At 34.7% G+C, this 20,685-nt stretch overlaps 1 protein-coding gene across 19 annotated transcripts in view; it reads left to right on the top strand.

The window, feature by feature from the left end:
• Positions 1 to 20,685, top strand: part of LOC149785740 (twitchin-like) — a 469,207-nt gene that overhangs the window by 132,830 nt on the left and 315,692 nt on the right. For 18 of the 19 annotated variants that reach the window (XR_016425447.1, XM_089979624.1, XM_089979636.1 and 15 more), the window contains 7 exons: positions 303 to 317; positions 5,667 to 5,890; positions 11,246 to 11,337; positions 12,535 to 12,763; positions 18,364 to 18,451; positions 19,716 to 19,774; positions 20,398 to 20,641. Coding sequence is in view for 18 of the 19 variants with exons in the window: in XM_089979624.1 (XP_089835750.1) it covers positions 303 to 317; positions 5,667 to 5,890; positions 11,246 to 11,337; positions 12,535 to 12,763; positions 18,364 to 18,451; positions 19,716 to 19,774; positions 20,398 to 20,641 (951 nt within the window). In the remaining variant the exon portion in view is untranslated. The remainder of the gene's footprint in view (positions 1 to 302; positions 318 to 5,666; positions 5,891 to 11,245; positions 11,338 to 12,534; positions 12,764 to 18,363; positions 18,452 to 19,715; positions 19,775 to 20,397; positions 20,642 to 20,685) is intronic. The other variant, XM_089979627.1, reaches the window with a different exon arrangement.

Raw genomic sequence — 20,685 nt, 5'->3', positions numbered from 1 at the left:
GAATCCAATCTCTGATTGTGATTGAAGCTTGAAAGAAACTGAATTTGTAACTGTCTATTCAAGCACATGAATCTGTTACATGTATTCATCCTGATCTCTGCATATTGTTTTTTTAGTTTTTTTATGGGAGATTTTTGTAGTGTTAGTTTTTTAAACTTCTTTAAGAAGGTATTAAGCTGTTTTTTTATATAATCAGTTCTGCTTTTAAAGCTTCCAAGACACATTATTCAGTATATAATTGGATGTACCTAATAACTATGTTATCTACGTTGATGTTTTATTCATCTCTTATTCCTTTACAGTTAAGACTGTGGCTGGTAAGAAACAAATAAAAATCCATTCATTTTTCTCCAAATCCTCACATGAGACATTGTTTTTTGCAATCCTTCCTCCACCTTCACTTCACCCCAGGAATTTTCTGTTCAACACTTGTCGATTGCATATTACAGGAATAATAAATTTTTGCCTGGTTAAATTTAGTCATGTGTTGATTAATCAAACGGATCAAAGATTGGTCGGAAATGTCAAACAACCAAGGATTCGATCAGGATTTCAGCAGTTATTTTTATTCTTTGGAAAATTTGCGTTTTCAGCTTTAATATTAATGTCTTGACCCAGCATGTTCCTTGGATCAATTATTGACCATTTCATACAGTGATTTTATTGGTCATTTATCACCAGTATCAGCTAATAGGAGTTCTTGTAAGATAACCATGTGATGGTGAAAATTATGTTAATTCAGGAATGCAACACAATGTTTTACTAATATAAAAGTGACATTTTCCATAAAAAATATAGAAAATATCTCATGAAAAAAATATAGAAAATATCTCATGAAAAAAATATAGAAAATATCTCCAATAGTTAAAGTTGATGCTTGATTAGTTTTGATGAACTGTTCTTGAATATTTAAATTTTAACCAGTTCCCAAGACTGCTAACAATGTTTCCAGTAGCTACCCCACCAAAATATTACCTAAACGTAAATCTTGATCGAGCATTTATCTTGAGCTTGGCAAACAATGTATGATAGCTATTCTTATGGGATCAAATAACAAGGAAATAAATTGTAAACAATTTATCTACAAAAAGGAGTTTATAGCAATACATAAGAAACTAGTCACTCAGTATGTGCAAGTCTGTTGTTGGAATGCAGTTAATGTTACAAAATCACTGACATTAAAATTACATAATTGAATACCAAAGAAAGTAATAACAAATTATCTACAAAATGGAATTATATATTAGTCAAAACAAATACTGGATTTGCATGTACATGTACTCTAAAATTGTTTGAGCACAGCTGACATCACAAATTAAAAAACTCAAATGGACTGCAAGTGAATAGCATGATGACATAATAATATTGATTCTTTTGCTCAGTCCCTATCTACATACATCCCACAGGGTTTCATAGTGTGTGTGTGTGTGTGTGTGCTTGTATCAACTTATGTTCTTGATGCCAATTTCTCATCATTCTTTCCTTATCTAATGAAGATACCCTGAAAATCGGACCTTAACCTTTATTAAGCAATCACCTATCTTACACACTTTTATGATGGTCTTATAAATTACTGTAGGAACAAACCTCTCTTGAGGAACCACCTGTCTTCTGAGTTCATTTCTCTTCCAATATGTGTCTGCTTAATCAAGGTTTAACTATAAATATAAAAGACTGGCTTCCCCAGGTTAATTTATGTTAAGATGACATTTAAAATTGATTTTCATGTATTTCTTCAGCTTCTTGTGAGATAATTGGAGACATTTATTTAATATATTATTTAAGTATTTTTGCAAAATTAAGTATGCTTATAGATCTTGTTTCTTTGGTCAAAGAGAGGTCAGTTAATATACAGCACAACTGCTGTAATTATATTGCCTGCCAGAGACTGCAGTTAGGGTCAGTTTGGAAAGGCAGAAGAATAAATATAGTTGTCAACATTTTTTTTAAATTTGAAAAGTAGTTATGTTGTTGTTGTTTACTATAGACCCATTGGTTTCATTATTCATTGCAAAGTCATCTTTCTTTTTAAATGCCGTCCATTTGTCTGAGGGTTGTATGCTTTGATCCCATGTATAAGCTTTCCCTTTTCTGCATGATAACTTCAATTCTACTGAATGCATCTTCACCAGACTTTGTGGGTAGCATGTATATGGAGTAAGGAAGAAGGCTATTGATTTCAGTTTGCTGCCAACCTGACTTCCAATTTGGCCACCACAGTGGCTTTTTTCAAAATCTTGTTACTGCTGCTCCTACATGGATGGTCATACCAGCATGGAGTTTTGCCACAAAGACTTCTTATGATGTTTGGAGTACTTCCATCAGTATCAGTATTATATAATTACCAATTTACTTTGGAGTACTTCCATCAGTATCCTTGTATTATATAATTACCAATTCACTTGGGAGTACTTCCATCAGTATCCCTGTGTTATATAATTACCATTTTACTTTGGGGTACTTCCGTAGATATCCATATTATATAATTTCCATTTTGATTAAATTGTGCAGTACTTCCATCATTTGCCATCAGGCCTATTATATATCCCCTAAGAAAAAGAAGAAGATACGAGAAGCTTTAAGTCTCATATACCTGCTGAGGTTAGGAATAACAGGAAAGAATTCTGAGATCATGCCAGAAATGTTTTCACTTTCATTTCCAATCTCTCATGATATGATGAAAGGAAAAAGGTCAATAATACTTAAAAGTCATTTCATGCTTGCGTCTGATAATTAGAGTTGTTTATTATCTTAAACAAGCTGTTTGGTCTGCACACTATTGCTGATGTTATTATTAGCTAAAATCATTAGTGATTGTTTATGTTATAGATAGGAGGAATGGTAGGTGTTAAAAAATAAATTATATAATACAATTGCTATACCATTATTTCTTGGAGAGAGAAAGATCGTATACGCTATTGCAGCAGAGAAGATGACAGAGTGAATGCACCGTCTTGAGAAAATAATTAAACATTTTGGAAGAACATGGCCTTTCCATCAGTATGTCTTGTAGATTGTAGAGTTTAAACAAATCCAAACATTTACTGCATGCTTTATTTTATAAAATTAAGCACACGAAGTGTGGTCAATATATCCATGTACAAATGAAGGTGAAATAATTGTATAACAAAAAAAAGAGCCACTTAGAAACATGTTTGTTACAGTAACCAAAAATAATCAAAATTAATACAGATTAAAAACAACTGTTTGAACCTATAGTAATACCTTGATACAGGTAGTGTTTTTGTTTGAAGATAACAAAAGCATTTATACTCGTGTATGTGAAATATTAATTAGTTCAGATTTTTTAAATATTATATTATACCAGCTTTTATTGAATAATGAATTGGACTTACTACTACCTACATGTATTTGAGAATGAGACAATGTTGATTGTACTAAGTTACAGTGGTTTTGATCTCTACTGTTAGGCATGGTCGATAGTAGGATCCTTAGTGACCAGTTTTGCACTTAGTTACTCTTTTTTACTCACTTATAAGTCGAGTCCAACTGCAAACTGCACAGACCCAGATCTGCCATCACATATTGTGCTGGCAGATCTGGGACTATGAAATTTTTGAGAAGTAATCATTAGAACAATCAGCATAGACACTTATCTGCAGTAACATACAGCTGCAGCAGATCAGGTTCTTTAGTGTTTGCAGTTCGACTCAACTTATAAGTAAGTAAATACAGTATATTTATCTCATTTTGCCTGGGAACTGAAACTTCATGGTTACATTTATCAGATAAAGTAGGTAACATTGACCATTTTTCCTGTTCTAGTGATAATGTCTTTTTTTTATTATTCAGCTCTATTTCTCAGAAACTATTTCATGTACAGGATGAAACTATCTGGGTGCATTCATCAAAATACAACTTGTCATTTCTAAAACTTAGGTTCCATTGACCTATTATCTATTATGGGTAGTTTTTATATGCCAGTCACAAGAGGAAGCATATTATGTTACGATATTATAAATCCAGCCATTACCAATTTCATTTCTGCACATTAGCTCAAATTCTCCACCATCTTAGTTATCAAACTGTGTGGATATCTTGCACTTGGGATAAGGAAGAACCATATCAAGTTTGGGAATAGTGGTCAAAGTTAAAGGAAGAAAATGGTTTCAGCACAATACCATTAGTTCTGCTTCACATGCCTCAGAGCTCCATCTATTTTAGCACGCATGACTGCCAATGATGTAGACTCACATCTGTCAGTTCATTTAAAATCATCATGATTTAAAAATTAAAAAAAAACAGGTCTGATCTGCAAGTGCATTATCTGAGAGATTAATAGCATGAGGTCACCACTTTGTCTGGGAAATATCGTGTTAAAACATGGTTTTCTCCAACACTCATCAAGAAGGGATATGACAATTAACTGACAGACACACAGTAGAATAAGGGTAGCAAAAGATATTGCCAACAATTGCTTGACACATGTGCCATGTTTGCCTGGTCTTGCCTGTTGTATTCCATAGAATTATTGCAGGATTGTAGCATTGCATATGTAGTCTTCATTGTACTAGCACATTTAAAACAATTGGTGCAAATTGTAGTCAGGGTTATTATTTTTGTATATTCAGTGATGTAGGTAATTAGTTAAGTCATATATATGGAATCTTTATATTCTTATTAAATGGTCAGTTTGCTTTTTATTAATTTTCCTCTTGCACCTTTTCTGAAAATCCTATATTTTATTGATGCAGCCAGGTCAAAGTCTTTCTGCAAGTGTTACTGATCAGCTGCACTGGATCCCTTGATATCCAGAAGTAATGCCTGGCAATGTTAGCTTAGAGTTAATGAATCTCATATTTTATGGATTTCAATCCAAAGCTTTCTCTGTCCATTCTAACTTTTGCAATTTGAATTAATGTCACCGTCAGAGTTGAGTGCAATATTAAATCCATGCTATTCTTGGGAGAGGGAGCAACCTAATGTACATGAAGAGGTGCAGTGCCGTGATGCAGACTCAAGCACAGGTACATAAGTCAGAACATGTATGCTTTATACGTATATGCAGGATAACCATTGCTACAGTGGTTAGAATTCAGATACAATCGTAATGAAACAATGGTCACAAAAGTTCTCATAATCGTAGGAAATGTACTGTAGACTGTGTGGATGGCTAGGTGATGGGTTTTATTCATTTTTTCACATGACAATCAGAGGCTATAAATCTGCTAAAGAACACAGAACCCCTATCCATTAATAATCAAAAGTGATTGTTTGGAGTAGAAGACAGAATCAGAACCATGCCACCGTACCTCGTTTTGTACATTAAGCTGCCTCATCATGTACATTAGGCTGCCTCATCATTTACATTAGGCTGCCTCATCATGTACATTAGGCTGCCTCATGTACATTAAGCTGCCTCATCATGTACATTAGGCTGCCTCATCTGCCAAAAATAGCATTGGTTTTAACATTGCATTTGCTATTGATGTCAGCATTTTTCTACATTGTGAAAGTTTGCATGGTAGGAAAAAAGTATGGTTTGAAATTTATAAGGTGTGAAGAGATTTAATAATTCTCAGTTTGAATGTCATTGTGGCAGGTAATTACAATACAAGATCAAAGGTGGGGTATGATTCAGCATGGGTCATATGCAGACTGTATGCAACTGTATCTTAATTTAAGCCATATTATCTGTATTGTAGGTAAGGAGCCACAAAAGGTCGGCAAGGCCCCAACATTTAAAGAGAAGCCTAAGATCACACAGGACAATACTAGCAGAAATATCACGGTAGACTGCATTTGCATAGCATTGCCCAAACCAACTATTACATGGTACAAAGATAATGCAACACTTTCTGAGAGTACCAACATCAAAATGAGGGTCACAGAATCTGGTGAGGAATATACAATCCACCTTGACATACTGGTAAGTTCAACAATACCTGTACATGAGAACTTCTTGATATAAAGGACATTTGTTTAAAAAGCACAACTCTTTTGAAACCCTTCTTGGTTGCAATTACATGGGTATTAAACCTTTATGTAAAGAAAAGACATTTTGTGGTTCCTTGAGTGTCCTTTATAGACAGGTGTCATTATCTCCAGGTTGTCACTATATAATCTTTAGGTTACTATCATTGCAGGTTGTCATTATATAATCATACATGACAGCCATTACACTTTTTGGTGTAATCATGGTACTTTTTTACCCTAGATTACGTCTTATGCTTGCCTGTATATGGATTATGCTTTTCTGGTATAATAAATATTAAAATAAAAATAAAGCAATAAATAGTTGTGTTTGTCATTGATATTGACATCTTTTTAATTGAAAATTTGAGAATGCTCTAAAAAGAAAGACTGCTGCATGATAATAGCAGACCAGTCTGTATTTTTTTAAAGAAAATGGCACCAGATATTAAGTGATCAGGCATTTATGGTTTGAGTTTTGGATGAAACTTCTTAGAGCAGATGGGTCTTTTTAAACTTAAAAGCATGTCTGATGAGAAAAAGAACAAATCAACACCACTTTACAAAAATAAAGAATATGAATGTGATGCCGTGAGCACTTTGTCATGTAGAATTTTGGACCTCATGATTATTTGTCAAAAGTTAGATGTGTGGGATAGTTAAAGAAAGTGTTGAATATAAATAATTTTTCAGTATGTTTTGTTTTGGTACATGTATTTTGATTCTAATCCACATGGAATTTGACTATTTTTTCCAAATATTTTTCCCTACAGATCCAGGTTAGTAGTAGAAATAAACGTGTTCATTTTTAGATACAATGTCCTAGCATAAATGAAGTAGGGGTACTAATGTTGGTACTAGTAATGTATAGATTACACTTTTTGTGCTTAGATTACACATTTTTGCCCCCTATATTAGTACAACTTACACTTATACACCTCTCTTGGGGTTGTCATGTATGTGTAGTCCAGGGGCTTAAAACTCAAACCACTCTGAGGGCCGCATGAGGGCATTTTTGATGGCCCAAGGGTCGCACCATCTTTGTTATCTCTCATGACACCTTATGACACCAATCATTTGGCAGGCCACAGGATATGGCTTGACAGGTCACATGCAACCTGTGGGCTGCGTGTTTGAAACCCCTGGTATAATCTTAAGATTACTGTTATGCAGGTAGTCACTATATAGTCTGTCAATTACTGTTATGCAGGTTGTCACTATATTGTCTTTAAATAACTGTTCTGCAGGTTGTCACTATTAGATTACTGTTCTGCAGGTTGTCACTGTATAGTCTGTAGATTACTGTTCTGCAGGTTGTCACTATATTGTCTTTAGATTACTGTTCTCCAGGTTGTCACTATATTGTCTTTAGATAACTGTTCTACAGGTTGTCACTATTAGATTACTGTTCTGCAGGTTGTCACTGTAGATTATTTAGATTACTGTTATCATTGTTGTCGCCATATATAGTCTTCAGATTACCGTTCTCTAGGTTGTCACTATATAGACTTGAGATTACTGTTCTCTAGGTTGTCACTATATAATCTTGAGATTACTGTTCTCTAGGTTGTCACTATGTAGTCTTGAGATTACCGTTCTCCATCTTATCATTATATAGTCATTAGATTACTGTTCTCCAGGTAGTCAGTGTTGTATCACCTGCAGCAATGCTGTCAAAGGTGAGATATACTGGTCACGATGTCCTCCTTCCAGCATCAGCTTTGGATTAAAGTTTTTTTAAATGGTGTCAGTATCTCCTGTGTTTGTTTTGGAAAATGCGTTGAGGAGAAGGAATAGCACTCAAGATTAAAGGCAAAGGATCTTGAAGGTCAGTTTTTCAGGCTACGATTGAATTAAGATCAGATAAAGGAAAGATCATCACCATGGCATATAAATATAACTACTGGTATGGAGGTCAGTGGGTCAAAGGCCAAGGTCATGGTCACATTTTATGTCAGTTTAAGTTTTATGTTGAAGTTTTTACAAGTCGGCTACAATGGCGATACATTCCATCTTTGCCCTATGTTTTGGACACCCTTAATTTTTCTGAGGAAGTTTTGCATTGAGTTTTTAGATATTCATGATTGGTCATTTTATCGTTGACCTGATTTTCAGAAGCTCTGAATATGGTCAGCTACAGTTTGCATTAAGAAACAGAAAGGTCATATAATTTGATACAGTGTTAACTATTTGAAAAATGAAAAAAAATGCCAATGTACGATCCTTACTAAAGTCTGCCGGTAGTTTGCATTATTGGAGTATCAGTCATAGCTACATGTAAATATCTGGTGGAACACTGTCTGAAGAAGACAGATGTCTGAAGTTTTATATTATTTATTGTTATTATTAACAGGTTAACATCAGTCAGTAGATGTGATAAAAGAAAAATATATCAGTTGTGTTAGGAAGTTGTCTTTTGAAATTAATTGTTTCCCCCGAGAAAAATCATAACATTCACAAAAAAAGAAAGGCTAAATTGATATAATTGGTATGCATGAGCTTTAATTCCTAATTCCATTTAATTAAATGTTAAAATTCAATGGAATCTGCCCTATGTAAGCAGTTTTCTGGCTCATTAAGATGGAGGCATTGCTGATGCCCGATCTAAACTGTAAAATGTCTTATAAAAAGAATATATTTAATGTATTTTCCCATTATCAAATATTGTAAAACAATCAAAGAAAAAAGCAATGGTTTATGGTAGAATGGGAAATTCATGTAACATTTACCCTTGCATATGTCTGACATTTTTTTTATAAAAACTTCATTCTGATAAGTCAGATGAATAGATTACATCTCTTTTTTGGTACATGATGATTGTCTTGTATATTTATCCTTGACAACTGTTTATTCTTTAACGAGAGAGAGAGAGAGAGAGAGATATTGATTCAGATTATAATTATTGTCCACCCTGTTGAATAACAGCCAACTAGTCAGTTTGAATTGTAATGATAACATATAGCATCAATACTGCCTTCTCATGTTGACACCATGTCACTTTATCTTGATACCATATCACTTTATCTGGATACCATATAACTTTATCTTGAATTACCGTCACTTTATCTTGACACCTTGTCACTTTATCTTGACAACCTGTCACTTTATCAACAGTCGATTATAGGTCAAGTGCTGATTGACTGAATGCTCAGTATGTATGAAGATCGTTGTGCACGTTATAGTGGGCCCTATTTTCCACTGTAACTGACAAATCTGAATAAAGGAAGCAATATTTCTTGAAATGTTTTGCATGAAGGCATCTGTAGTCTTTGGTATTTACAGTGCAATCAGCTGATTGAATTGAAATGATCATGTGTGGCAGTTCTGAGAACTTGAACTTGACCTACATTAACAAAAGTGCTGTTTTTGACATTGGCATTTTCATGATAGCAATGAACAATACTTATCTAAAAGCATAAAAAGCAGTTGATATAAAAGCTTTGTAAATTTTAATTTTGTCTCCTGTACAAAAATCATGATTTGGCTGACTCCAGTTGATCTTGCCCCATCCTACCCCAACCCTGTTTTCATACAGTTTGTGAGGAATTGTTTTTCTTTGTCTCAAAGTCTTTTGACATTAAAAAATAAATTTTTGAAAGCACAATATGCAGGTGAAATTACTTACCACAGAACCCTTGTGCATTTTAATGTTGTTGTGAATGTTGTTATGGTTTAATGTGATTTTTCAGTACATGATAGGTTATACATGGCAGCCAGTACATATGATGGAGGAAAAACCCGGGAAAATCCCAGGAAGAACCATCAACCAACAAGAAGCTACTGGCAAACTTTCTTACAAAACCACAATGGCCAAGTGGACAAAGGTGAGATGTCAGTGGTCTGTAAAGATGAGCACCTTAGACCACTTGGCATCCCAGGGCCCTGTAGTGTATGTTGTAAAAGTCAAAATAAAGTGGTCCCATTGTTACCAGTTGTACATGTCATCTGTTTTGCATTAATATTTAGTCAAAGATGTTTTTTAAATGATTGCATTTCTTCATTTTATTGGTAATTAGCCATTACACATAAGAATAAAGTTTATCACTACCCCACACATTTTGTAATAAGTTTCTTTGGCTCCCCCCATTCCCGTTTAATGCTGGACTTTATTCCAATAAAACCTATGCTAAAAATGAAAATGTATAGCCATGTCTGTGGTTCTTTCATTAAACTTTAGTTCACTGAGTACATACCAGCACAAAATTTGTGTTGGTCTCATGGTGCAGTGAACTTACACTCATCTGGTAATAACTCATCTTGATCTGCAGACTGCCAACCTATTTTGGTTGCATTAAGGCCATCTGGATACTAATTGAACAATGCCTCTATACAGTGGCCACCTCAATAAACTGGTCAGAATTTTTTGTGTTTGGTTTATTAACTCTGGTTCATTATGATAAGGCTATTTAGAGTTTTAGTTTCCATTTACCATATGCACTCTCTAATAAGGCTATTTAGAGTTTTAGTTTCCATTTACCATATGTACTCTCTAATAAGGCTAGAGTTTTAGTTTCCATTTACCATATGTACTCACTAATAAGGCTAGAGTTTTAGTTTCCATTTACCATATGTACTCACTAATAAGGCTATTTAGAGTTTTAGTTTCCATTTACCTTATGTAGTCACTAATAAGGCTATTTAGAGTTTTAGTTTCCATTTACCATATGTACTCACTAATAAGGCTATTTAGAGCACTAATAAGGCTATTTAGAGCATGCATTTTAGTGGTGTTTGAATATTCTATTTACCGTATGTACTCTCTAATAAGTTGAGTCAGCTGCAAACTGCAGAGAAGCAGATCTGCCATAACATGATGCACATGCAGATCTAGGTGTATGCAGTTTGTTAGGAGTAATCAGTATAACAGAAAACATAGACCCTGATCTGCTGGTGCATTATGTAATGGCAGATCAGGGCCTATATTGTTTGCAGTTGTACTTGACTTTTAAGCAAGTACAGATGGTATTTGATGTCTGATTCCCAGGATCTCAAAATTGATTGATCACAGTTTTTGGAGAGTTACTAAATTTTTGTTTGATTCCTGAAATAATTCATTAAAATGTTACATGCTACAATGGTGGCTAAAAGCATGTAGGTGGATAAAGATAGAAATTGCCTACAAAATACTACCATCATCCAGCTATGTTGCATGGATGTGCAGGTATTGCAGACCGGAGAGACTGGCTAATGGACTGTGGTTGGGTTTAGGAGGAAGCTATAAAATGCATAATTAATCTTAAATCAATCACCTAAATGATTATTGATTATGATTTTGGAAAAGATGCTAGACACAAGAGTTTTCTGTTTTCAGAATTTCACAAAAGAAGATAGTGGTCAATACAAGGTCATAGCCAAGAATGAGGCTGGAGAAGGAACTGCCAGTATTACTATCAATTTAGATCAGTAAGTCCTCTATACATGATTTCAACAGCTAGAAAAACTTCCTGATCACTGAATATAAAGTAAAATGCTCTCATCAAATTTGTTATTCTCCTCGTGAATGTAAAATATTTTTTTAAGCTTGTAAACTAGAATTTAAAAGTTAGGAAATGTATGAATTGGTGCTGCTACCTAAAATCAGAACCAAAGGAGTTTCAGGATGGTTCTAATTTCTGCTGAATTTTTATGACATAAATATTATTGATTCAAGAGTCATCTTCTTATCTTTTTTTTTAATTATTTCAATGAATGATAAATTCAGGTCAGTTTTCTGATTCTCTGTTTGCATTACCATCACATCTTTTAGTTAATAAAATGATTGTGTTTAGACATTGCCTAGTATCATTGACTGCATTAAATCCGACACCTTAAGGGTGAGGTCAGGTTTACAGTGTGCGTAAGTATTGCATACAAATCACACATGTTAACACATTAACCCCTGCTGATGAGTTTATGTGGCAGGAGGTAATAGCCTGCTGCCGAGCTCAGTAGCGTCAAGGTTATGTATGATACACTAAAGTGGGTGGTATTACAGAAAGGTAGACAGATGTATCTCTACAGTGATACAAAATAATCTGGAAGTTCTAGTTGTACTACAAAATACAGAGGGAAAAAATCCCTCATTTTTGGACCCGATTTTTTCCACCCAAAATTTGCCCGTGGTTGGAATCTGATTTTGTGTGCGGATTTTAGACTTTTTGGTCCCTGATCTAAGGCAGACCAGTATGAACTGCAAACAGACAGATGAACCTTTGCAAAAAGTAGGATAAGATGGGCATTTGGAATAAAGAGTGGTCTTGATATGAAAATAATGGGTCCATTACCCACCCCCCAAAAAAAGAACTTCAACTTTTACCTTTCTGCTCATGTGCAAGCCAAATAGCCAATGAAAAATGATGTTTCTAACAAAACTAGGCATTAGGTTATTTGAAAATCACCAAGAAGTTTATGTTAGAGGATTTATTCAGAAATAGCTTTCAAAATGTATTTCCTACTCGAGTTTCAGGCAAAAACTACAAAAACCTCCAGGGGTTAATGTGTTAAGAAAGAAGAAAATGCCATGAAAACAAAAATTGTTTATTTTGTATCCTTGTATGTAGTTTTTAATTTGCAAACTTGATAATCATGGTGCGACACTCTTGTCATCTGCTGATTTTTCAGAGGTGAGAAGAAGCCTGAGCCAGGCCCACAGGTCAAGGACAAAAAGGTCACCTTGGAGAACAATGGCCAGAGACTGGTTATCCAGATTTTTGTGGTCGCCCCCATGAAGCCTACTGCAATGTGGTACCAGGGCAGCATACCAGTCAAGTCAGGAGGAAAGTTCTTCCTGGATATCAGACCAAGCAAAGGCGCAAAGGAAGAATATGTACTAACCATGGAAATTAAAGCAGTAAGATGACATTTTTATAAGCAAATAGTCAATTAGAATTGGAGGTAGCGAAGCTGGATAACAGTCTATGCCATACATCAAGGGGTTATCTGGATTAGTATGACCATGGAGTGATTTTAAAGTATCACAGGTTGTCAGAAATTAAACATTAACAAACAAAAGTGCAGAATTCAGTGGAGTTATTGGTGGAGGAAAAATCTTGGGAACTTAAGTTTAAGAATGAAAGAAGAGTGAGATAACCTCTGCGTCAATATAATCAGCCTCACATCCATTCAGATACTTTATATTAGAACATCTAAAATCCAATGTAATTTTTATCATTCATATGTATATATATATATATATATATATATATATATATATATATATATATATATATATATATATATATATATATACATCCATACATACACACACACATACAGACAGACAGACAGATATGATTTTTCTTAAAAGCCCTATATTTATTCCCTTCATTTTTTTAATAGACCTTCTGCCATTTATAATCCAAATGATTTTAAAACTGTGGCTTGGTGTCATGCAGCAAACATGTATGTCCATGATACCATTGACACAAGAGACAACTTAAGACAAAAGAGTTTTTTAATTTATTAGTTGTAATGAAATTGTTTTAAAGAGGGCACAACTATAGTTTGGGGCTCTTTAACTTTCTTTGAGACATTTTTGTCCCTAACTTTCAGTAGAAAATGGGTCAATCCATCCATTCATTCATTGTCCTTCTGTTTATCCCACTTTCATTCAGCACAATAACTCCATTAATTATTGGATTTCAACTACAGCTACATGTTAATGAAATTTTGGGTCAGTTCTATTGTCGGTAATCTGTCATTTGGCTGAGTTATAGCCCTTGATCATGGAACACAAGCACTTTTGTTTCTGCACAGTTGCTGCTGTAAGTATTATTAGATTTCATCCAAATTTAGGATGCAACTTGATGGTGATTTTCATCATCATTATGTAGAGGGTTTATAGTCCCTGACTGTCAACTTTTGTTTTCAAACAATGACTCCCTTAATTATTTTTTAACTTTATCAAAATTTTATAAGCTGTTAAGGCCTTGGCTGAGTTTGATTGTCAGCTTTCTATGTTGTTTAGCAAAGCTTTAAAACCCTTGTCACACCCACCCACTTTTCCTTCTGCACAATAAATTAAACCAGATCTAATAGGCCTATTGATGAGACATCAGTGCAGTTTTATCGTTTAATGGAGTTATAGAACCTGATCGACAGACCACACCCACTTATATTTTTGCATAACTCCTTCAATTATGATTGGATTTGAACAGAATCTGCTAGATGGCATGATGTTGATAGTACCTTGGTTGGTTTTGATTGTCAGCATTCTACATCATTATTAGTGAGAGTTATATCCCTTGGTTGTCAGACCCAATTTGCCATTTTTTTCAGCACGATAACTTTTCTTAATTTTAATTGGATTTCAACCAGATTTGCTATGCAGCTTCATATACATGAGACCATCACTGGAGTAAGTTTTCAGCTTTCAGCATTCTGCATCATTTATCCCAGATCTTATACAACAGGATTTGTTCATTCAGTCTGGAAAATTATTCTGCCCTGTTGGAAGCCTATTCACAATGATAAAAAGGGTAATGAAAGGCAGTTAAAGCAGCCAAAGCTGCCATGCAGTCACCCACATTTCTGAATGAAAGTTTCCACATATCAACTTCGAATATCATATAAATCTTACATTTCCTTCACAGCTGGCAAAATATGCCAAATGAAAACTCCACAGACAAGCTTCATTACATGACACCCACCATTGGAAAATGGCATCCCTCATGTTGAACAAATTGCTGAGTTGGAGTGCCATTGTGCCATGCATGCCTAGGACACAATATATCTGACTCCTTGATACCTCTTGGTGGTTGGATTGCATACCCTGCCATTGTCTGCTCACAGGGGAACATATTCTTTTTGAGTGTGTAAAGTTCCATACTGTTAGACTGAAGTTTATGTGAAAACTCAATGACCAAACTTTATGATGATGAAGAACCTGAGAAAATCTTGAACTGTTTGAGTGAATATGGTTTATTTAAGGCATATTCTGAATAGTTCTTTTAAGAATTGTACATTTTACCATTATATTTTATTTACCTTTTACAGAATTCTAACATGTTTAGAACTTTACATTTAATTGGCACCATATAGTCAGTACTGTGCTGCTACAACTACTGTGTCAGTGAGCAAAATCATGGTCCCTGCTTGTCAGACCCACCCACTTCCCACACTGCGTAAGAATGACTCTCTTATTGGGTTTTTAAAAATTGGTAAACAGCTTGTTATTAATGAAACCCCAGCTGAATTTGATTTTGTCAGTGTTGCGTATTACATTTTCACATAGTCTGTACAACCTTGAAAAATCCTTGAGTTTGTAGGAATGCCTTGAAAACTCGTTGAATTTTGAAAAAGTTCTTTTTTCCTTGAGAATTCTTTCAATTTAGTTAAAATTTTCTTGAGTTTTTTTATAAGCTTCTTGCATTTATGTATGGCAATATAAAAAGTTAAAACTGAATAAGGTATATCACTTTTGACATTCAAAATTTTTGTTAGTTACTCATCTTCCAAAATTAATATATAAATAAATAAACAAAATGGGATAAAATTGAGTGGATCATTTGACACCTGACATTGTAGTTACCATATGGAAAAGCATCTCTTTGCTAATTAGTTGCATGTTTTTTCTTCTAGTTTTGTTCCTATTTATGCACTGTCAAAAAATAACTTCAGAAAGTTCAAGTTTCTGTAAAGGAAAATACTCCATGAATACACTTGGTAGTTCTTGAAAAGTCCTTGAGAAACATTACTTTGGGGACATAAAAAAAGCTGTTTGTTGCAGTTCAAATAACTCTTTAAGGCTGTAAAAGCATATCTTTAGAGGTGTACAAATAACTCCTTGGGGCTGTACAAACAGCTCTTTGGGGCTGCACAAATAACTCTTTGGGGCTGTACAAACAATGCATTGGGGCTGTAAAATTAATTCTTTGGGGCAGTACTAACCTTGATGCAGCATGCAATATAATGTTTTACCTGTTAGTGACAGTTTCATCCACTTACCTGATATCGTCATTTTTGTCAACTTTCCTTTCTGCACAATAACTTTTTTGGTATGTGGGACCCCGAGTGGCTGAGTGGTCTAAAGCACTCATCGTTACGGATCACTGCCATCTCACCTCTGTCTGCATGGGTTCGAGTCTTAGATTCGGCCAATGTGGGTATGTGAGAAAGCTTGCCAGTAGCTTCTCGTGGGTCGGTGGTTCTTTCCGGGGTTTTCCCTGGTCCTTCCTCCACCATTAATATTGGTCGCCATGTACGGCCTATCGTGTGCTGAAAAATGGTGTTAAACCCTACAACAACAACAAATCTTTTGGTATGCAGCTTTATGTTGATGATGCCTTGGCTTGGTTTGATTTTTCAGCGTTTGATCTGCATCATCAATGAGCAGAGTTGTGATCACTGACTTTCAGGCCCACACATTTTATTTTCCACATATTAATTCTCTTAATTAATTTTATTGTATTTCAAGAAAATCTTATATGCACGTCTGTAACTTGAGCAGAATTTGATTATCAGCTTCCTAAATTATTGTTTAGTTAAGGTCTTTGAATGTTTCACACATGTTTTGCATGCACCTTTATATTGATGAGACCTTACCTGGATTCTGTAGTCAGCATTCTGTGTCATCAGTAGTGTCTCCCTTTGCAAATGTACCTTACCAGTGTTTTATCTACAAATGGCTTCATGTAAGTCATTGACTCATTAAGGCAAAAAACAGTGAGTCAAACTCCAAACCTATGAGTCTTATTGAAACTGATGATCAGTTTTCGTTAGTTTAAAAAAAATGATGATATTGTTTAAATACACAACAAAAATATTAGTTATATAATGTGACTAAAGCCAATAAGGCAATTCCCTTGCTAGAAGCATCTGAACATTCTGTATTTGTTAAAAATCTTGTTGATGGTTTCATAAATAATCTGAGCAGATATGACAAGGGGTTTATTGTTGGCTATGTAAGTGCTTTCATCTGCCATTGCTGTCACAAATGATGAATTTTGCAGGTCACATATGAGGCTATCCTCAACAATCTTTGATAGGCTCTCCAGTAGCTCTGAACAGGTGGTAGCCGAGCCATACTGATTGGCATAATTCTTCAACATGCCCATGGCATCAATTTCTTCAGCCGTTAAGTCAGGTATTAAATTAAGAAGATATTTGTATTTAAAAAAGGGATGTCTTCTACACTCAGCTTATGTACACAATTAAGTAGCACTTTCACTGTTATGTCTTGCTTGGAAGAACGTTTTTCTAAACCTGCATTCAAATCTTTCTGGTGTTGTGGACCTTCAGTCAGCAGTTCGTGTTCTGGCAACCCAGCATGCCTTGCCAGTGTACTGTTCTGAAAGTTATTGTGTTTTGCACATTTGTCAACGATTTTTTTTTAAAGCCTCTGTACATATATGACAAAACATAAAGGCGTCTTCACTGTCACATTCTTCACTTAACTTCTTTTTGAAAACACAGCCACTGTGTTTTCAACCATTGCTGCACAAATTACGTTTTACCTTACAAGTAACCGTTACCTCATCTTTGGGTGACGAAGGCTTCACTGGTTCAATAACAATGCTGTTATCATCGTCCATCATAAACGCGGTGTAAAAGATAATTTTGTTTGTTTCGAATCTATTTTAATCTATTTGCATTGGACACCATTTTCAGTCAAATGCTCACAGATCTTGGAACAACACAAGGCATACAACTGAGGGAAATTTTGCTTCATTGTCTGACAAATATGAGCATAAAATAATCGTTTCTCGTGAGAATCACTTTAAAATCACGCATTTATTACCGCCTCTTTGTTGGGTGGGGTGATTATACAGCTCTAACATCCTGTTGCTACAAATGATGTGACAATTACAGGTCACATAGGGTCAGCTCCAGGCTCCGCACTCATTTGTAAACTTATATATTATGATAACATTAACATAAGAAATTGATGTGCGTATGTTTTCCCTGTTTGGGAGAATTGTAATCTAGCCTTTTAAGTAGTTGGACCAAACCTTAATTTTATGTTAATCAGCAAAACATAATATTGAGGTGCACCAATTTATGTACTGGCGACGATTTTATTACTGAACCTTTGTTTTTTGTTAGTAGGCAAAACATAACATTGGGGTGCATCAATTTACTTACAGACAGTGATTTTTGTGCATCAAATCGGAAAAGTCTGTGTATTTGACGCATGGTGCATATATAGATAAAACACTGCATTACTGACTAAATTTTTCACCAGTTCCTTTCTTGAACACAAAATACACTTCCCTGCTTCTAGTGAACAGCAGGGAACATCACTTCCTGGATTTTACTTGTCTGTTTTTACCTTTCTGTTGATTGGTTTTTTATAGGAAAAGGTAAAAATGTCCCAGATTTAAAGGTACTCAAGGTTTCAGAGGTTGCAAAAATATTCTTTCATTTGAGATCTTTAATGTTCATTGAAATTGATAAGTTTTTAGTGTTTTGAGAGCTTGATAGATGATTTTATTTCTTTTCTTTTTATTTCAGCCATCAGACAAAGACTCTGGAACATACAAGTGTGTAACCAAAACATCTCAAGGGGAGACAACTGAGACTTTAAACATTAACATTAAAGGTAAATGTGCAAAATACACAGAAATTGGTTTTAGAATTAACCCTGCCACTTGAAAATCTGGGTTTTGTATGAATGTTAGAGAAATATGTTGGCGTAATCAGCTTTTTTTTCTGCATTTCTTTTTAATACTTAAAAATGTATGGGTTGGAAAGGGAAATATACCATTTAAAGGTCTGCAAAATAGTCAAAATTAAAATTATATGATCTTCCAAATGATTAGATATATGCTGTGAAAACCAATATATGTAGACCACAGAATACATGATGCAGTATAAAAGTGTGAACATAGAATGAAGTCATATTTGGTTGTGTAATAGGCCCATGAAGGATGGGGCTGACATTGTATGTTTGTTATCAGACCTAGTTTTTCAGATAGTACAGAATGTAAAATATTTTGCCCAAATTATGATTGGAATACATGGATTCTGAAATGCCACAAAAATATTGGATTCTGAGATGCCACAAAAAATATTGGATTCTGAGATGACACACAAAATATTGATCTTGATCAGGTTATGATTTTTAAAAGATTCAGGTATGCAAACCCAATTGTTTGAATATTTAACATAAAATATTAGATTTTATTTTCCTTTCAAAACCTAGCTAGATAATAATTTTACAATATTTAGAGTTTCAGAATTGAAACATGGAAATGGTTTCTGCCTTTAATAAAAGTCAGAATATTCTGATATTTTGCTGTGGTTTATGTATTTTTTTCTAGCAAGGATGTGGGAGGTTGTGGGTTTGAACCCCATCCGAGTCATACCAAAAATGGTGCTTAAAGCTGCCTTGCTTGGCGCTCAGCATTAAGAGGCTAATATTAGGGCTGACCGGCCTGGTGTCAGGATAATGTGACTGGGTGAGACATTATGCTACATGTCTGCGGCATGATGCCCCAGTGCTAGACATCACTATAAACTGCCACACTGCAGATGTCATCGCGATATGACTGAAAAATTGTTAAAGCTGCTTTAAAAATCCAAACACACACACACACACACACACACAAACACTTTTTCTTACAAAAAGTGAATTTTTTTAAAACTTAAAGATAATGGCGATAATATTGTTTGATTTCTCCTGCGTCACCAACATCAAGTACTAGGGGAGGTAACTCATGCATTTTAGCAAGAACTGTCACTTACCACACTGCACAAAGGTTCACTAGAATAGTTATATATGTATTAGGTACAGAAGACATTATTCATGCATTTGTCTTTTAGAAATCCATCTCTTGCACTTTCAACTTTTCTCTTCATTCCAGAATTACTACAAGAAGCAAAAGGCGAGGCCCCTAAATTTACACAGAAGCTTGCTCCACAGGTTTGTATATGGTTCATTGCAGTATACTATCCAAATGTCCTAACTGATGGACATTTTTTTAAGCGAAGCCTTATGGTTTTATAATCATGTAATTCTTTTAGAAAATGTTGAAGTTCATTCAGTTTAAGGAACTTGATATGATTAAGTCTTTAGATTCCTTGTCACAATTAATTTTGCCATTTCCTGACAAAAGTGTTTTTGATCTAAACTAAAAGAGAATATATGTCACAGCATGCCCTCCCCAGTAATCTGTATGAATCTGTTTTATCTACACCTGGAAAGGCATACCTAATGATAGTAGTGTTTTTGTCAGTAAATAAATATGATTTAAGAAAATGGATAACAGCATCCCCTGGTCCCCCCCCCCCACAAAAAAAAATCTTTAAGAATCATGACAATGAAAACAAGATGATGAAGATGAGAAGGAAGATGTAGAGTGATGATGAAATGTGTAATGTACAAATAAACATTTGCTAAACTTGTATTTTGTCATATCATTTTTTAAAATAAATTTGGTTGTGAAGTTGCATTTTCCACACCTGTGTAAATACTGCAATTTTGCAGAGGTGCAGATTTAGCAAGGATATGAATGTCATGTAAGAGCTGCCTATCTTTCTTTTCAGAATGTATTGGATGGATCTGCTGTTGATTTTATTGCCAAAGTGACAGGCACTGAACCAATGCAAGTAAAATGGTCCAAAGACAACAAACCAATAGAAAATTCAGATGTGTATAAAATCACATATGACAAGGGCACCTGCCAACTCCACATAAATGAAGTCTTTCCAGAGGACGCTGGCAATTACACTATTGAAGTTAAGAATGCCAGTGGCTCTGCCTCCAGTACAGCCAGTCTTGGAGTACAAGGTATGCTGTCACTGATAAAAGTTACAAAAGCAGCACATTTTTCA

Source organism: Sinohyriopsis cumingii, chromosome 13 (genome assembly GCF_028554795.1).
Source record: "Sinohyriopsis cumingii isolate HCF-2022 chromosome 13, ASM2855479v2, whole genome shotgun sequence".
In the NCBI taxonomy this organism is placed as follows: domain Eukaryota; kingdom Metazoa; phylum Mollusca; class Bivalvia; order Unionida; family Unionidae; genus Sinohyriopsis; species Sinohyriopsis cumingii.
Note: the sequence above shows the minus strand (reverse complement) of the source record. Positions and strands in the feature narration are given on the sequence as shown.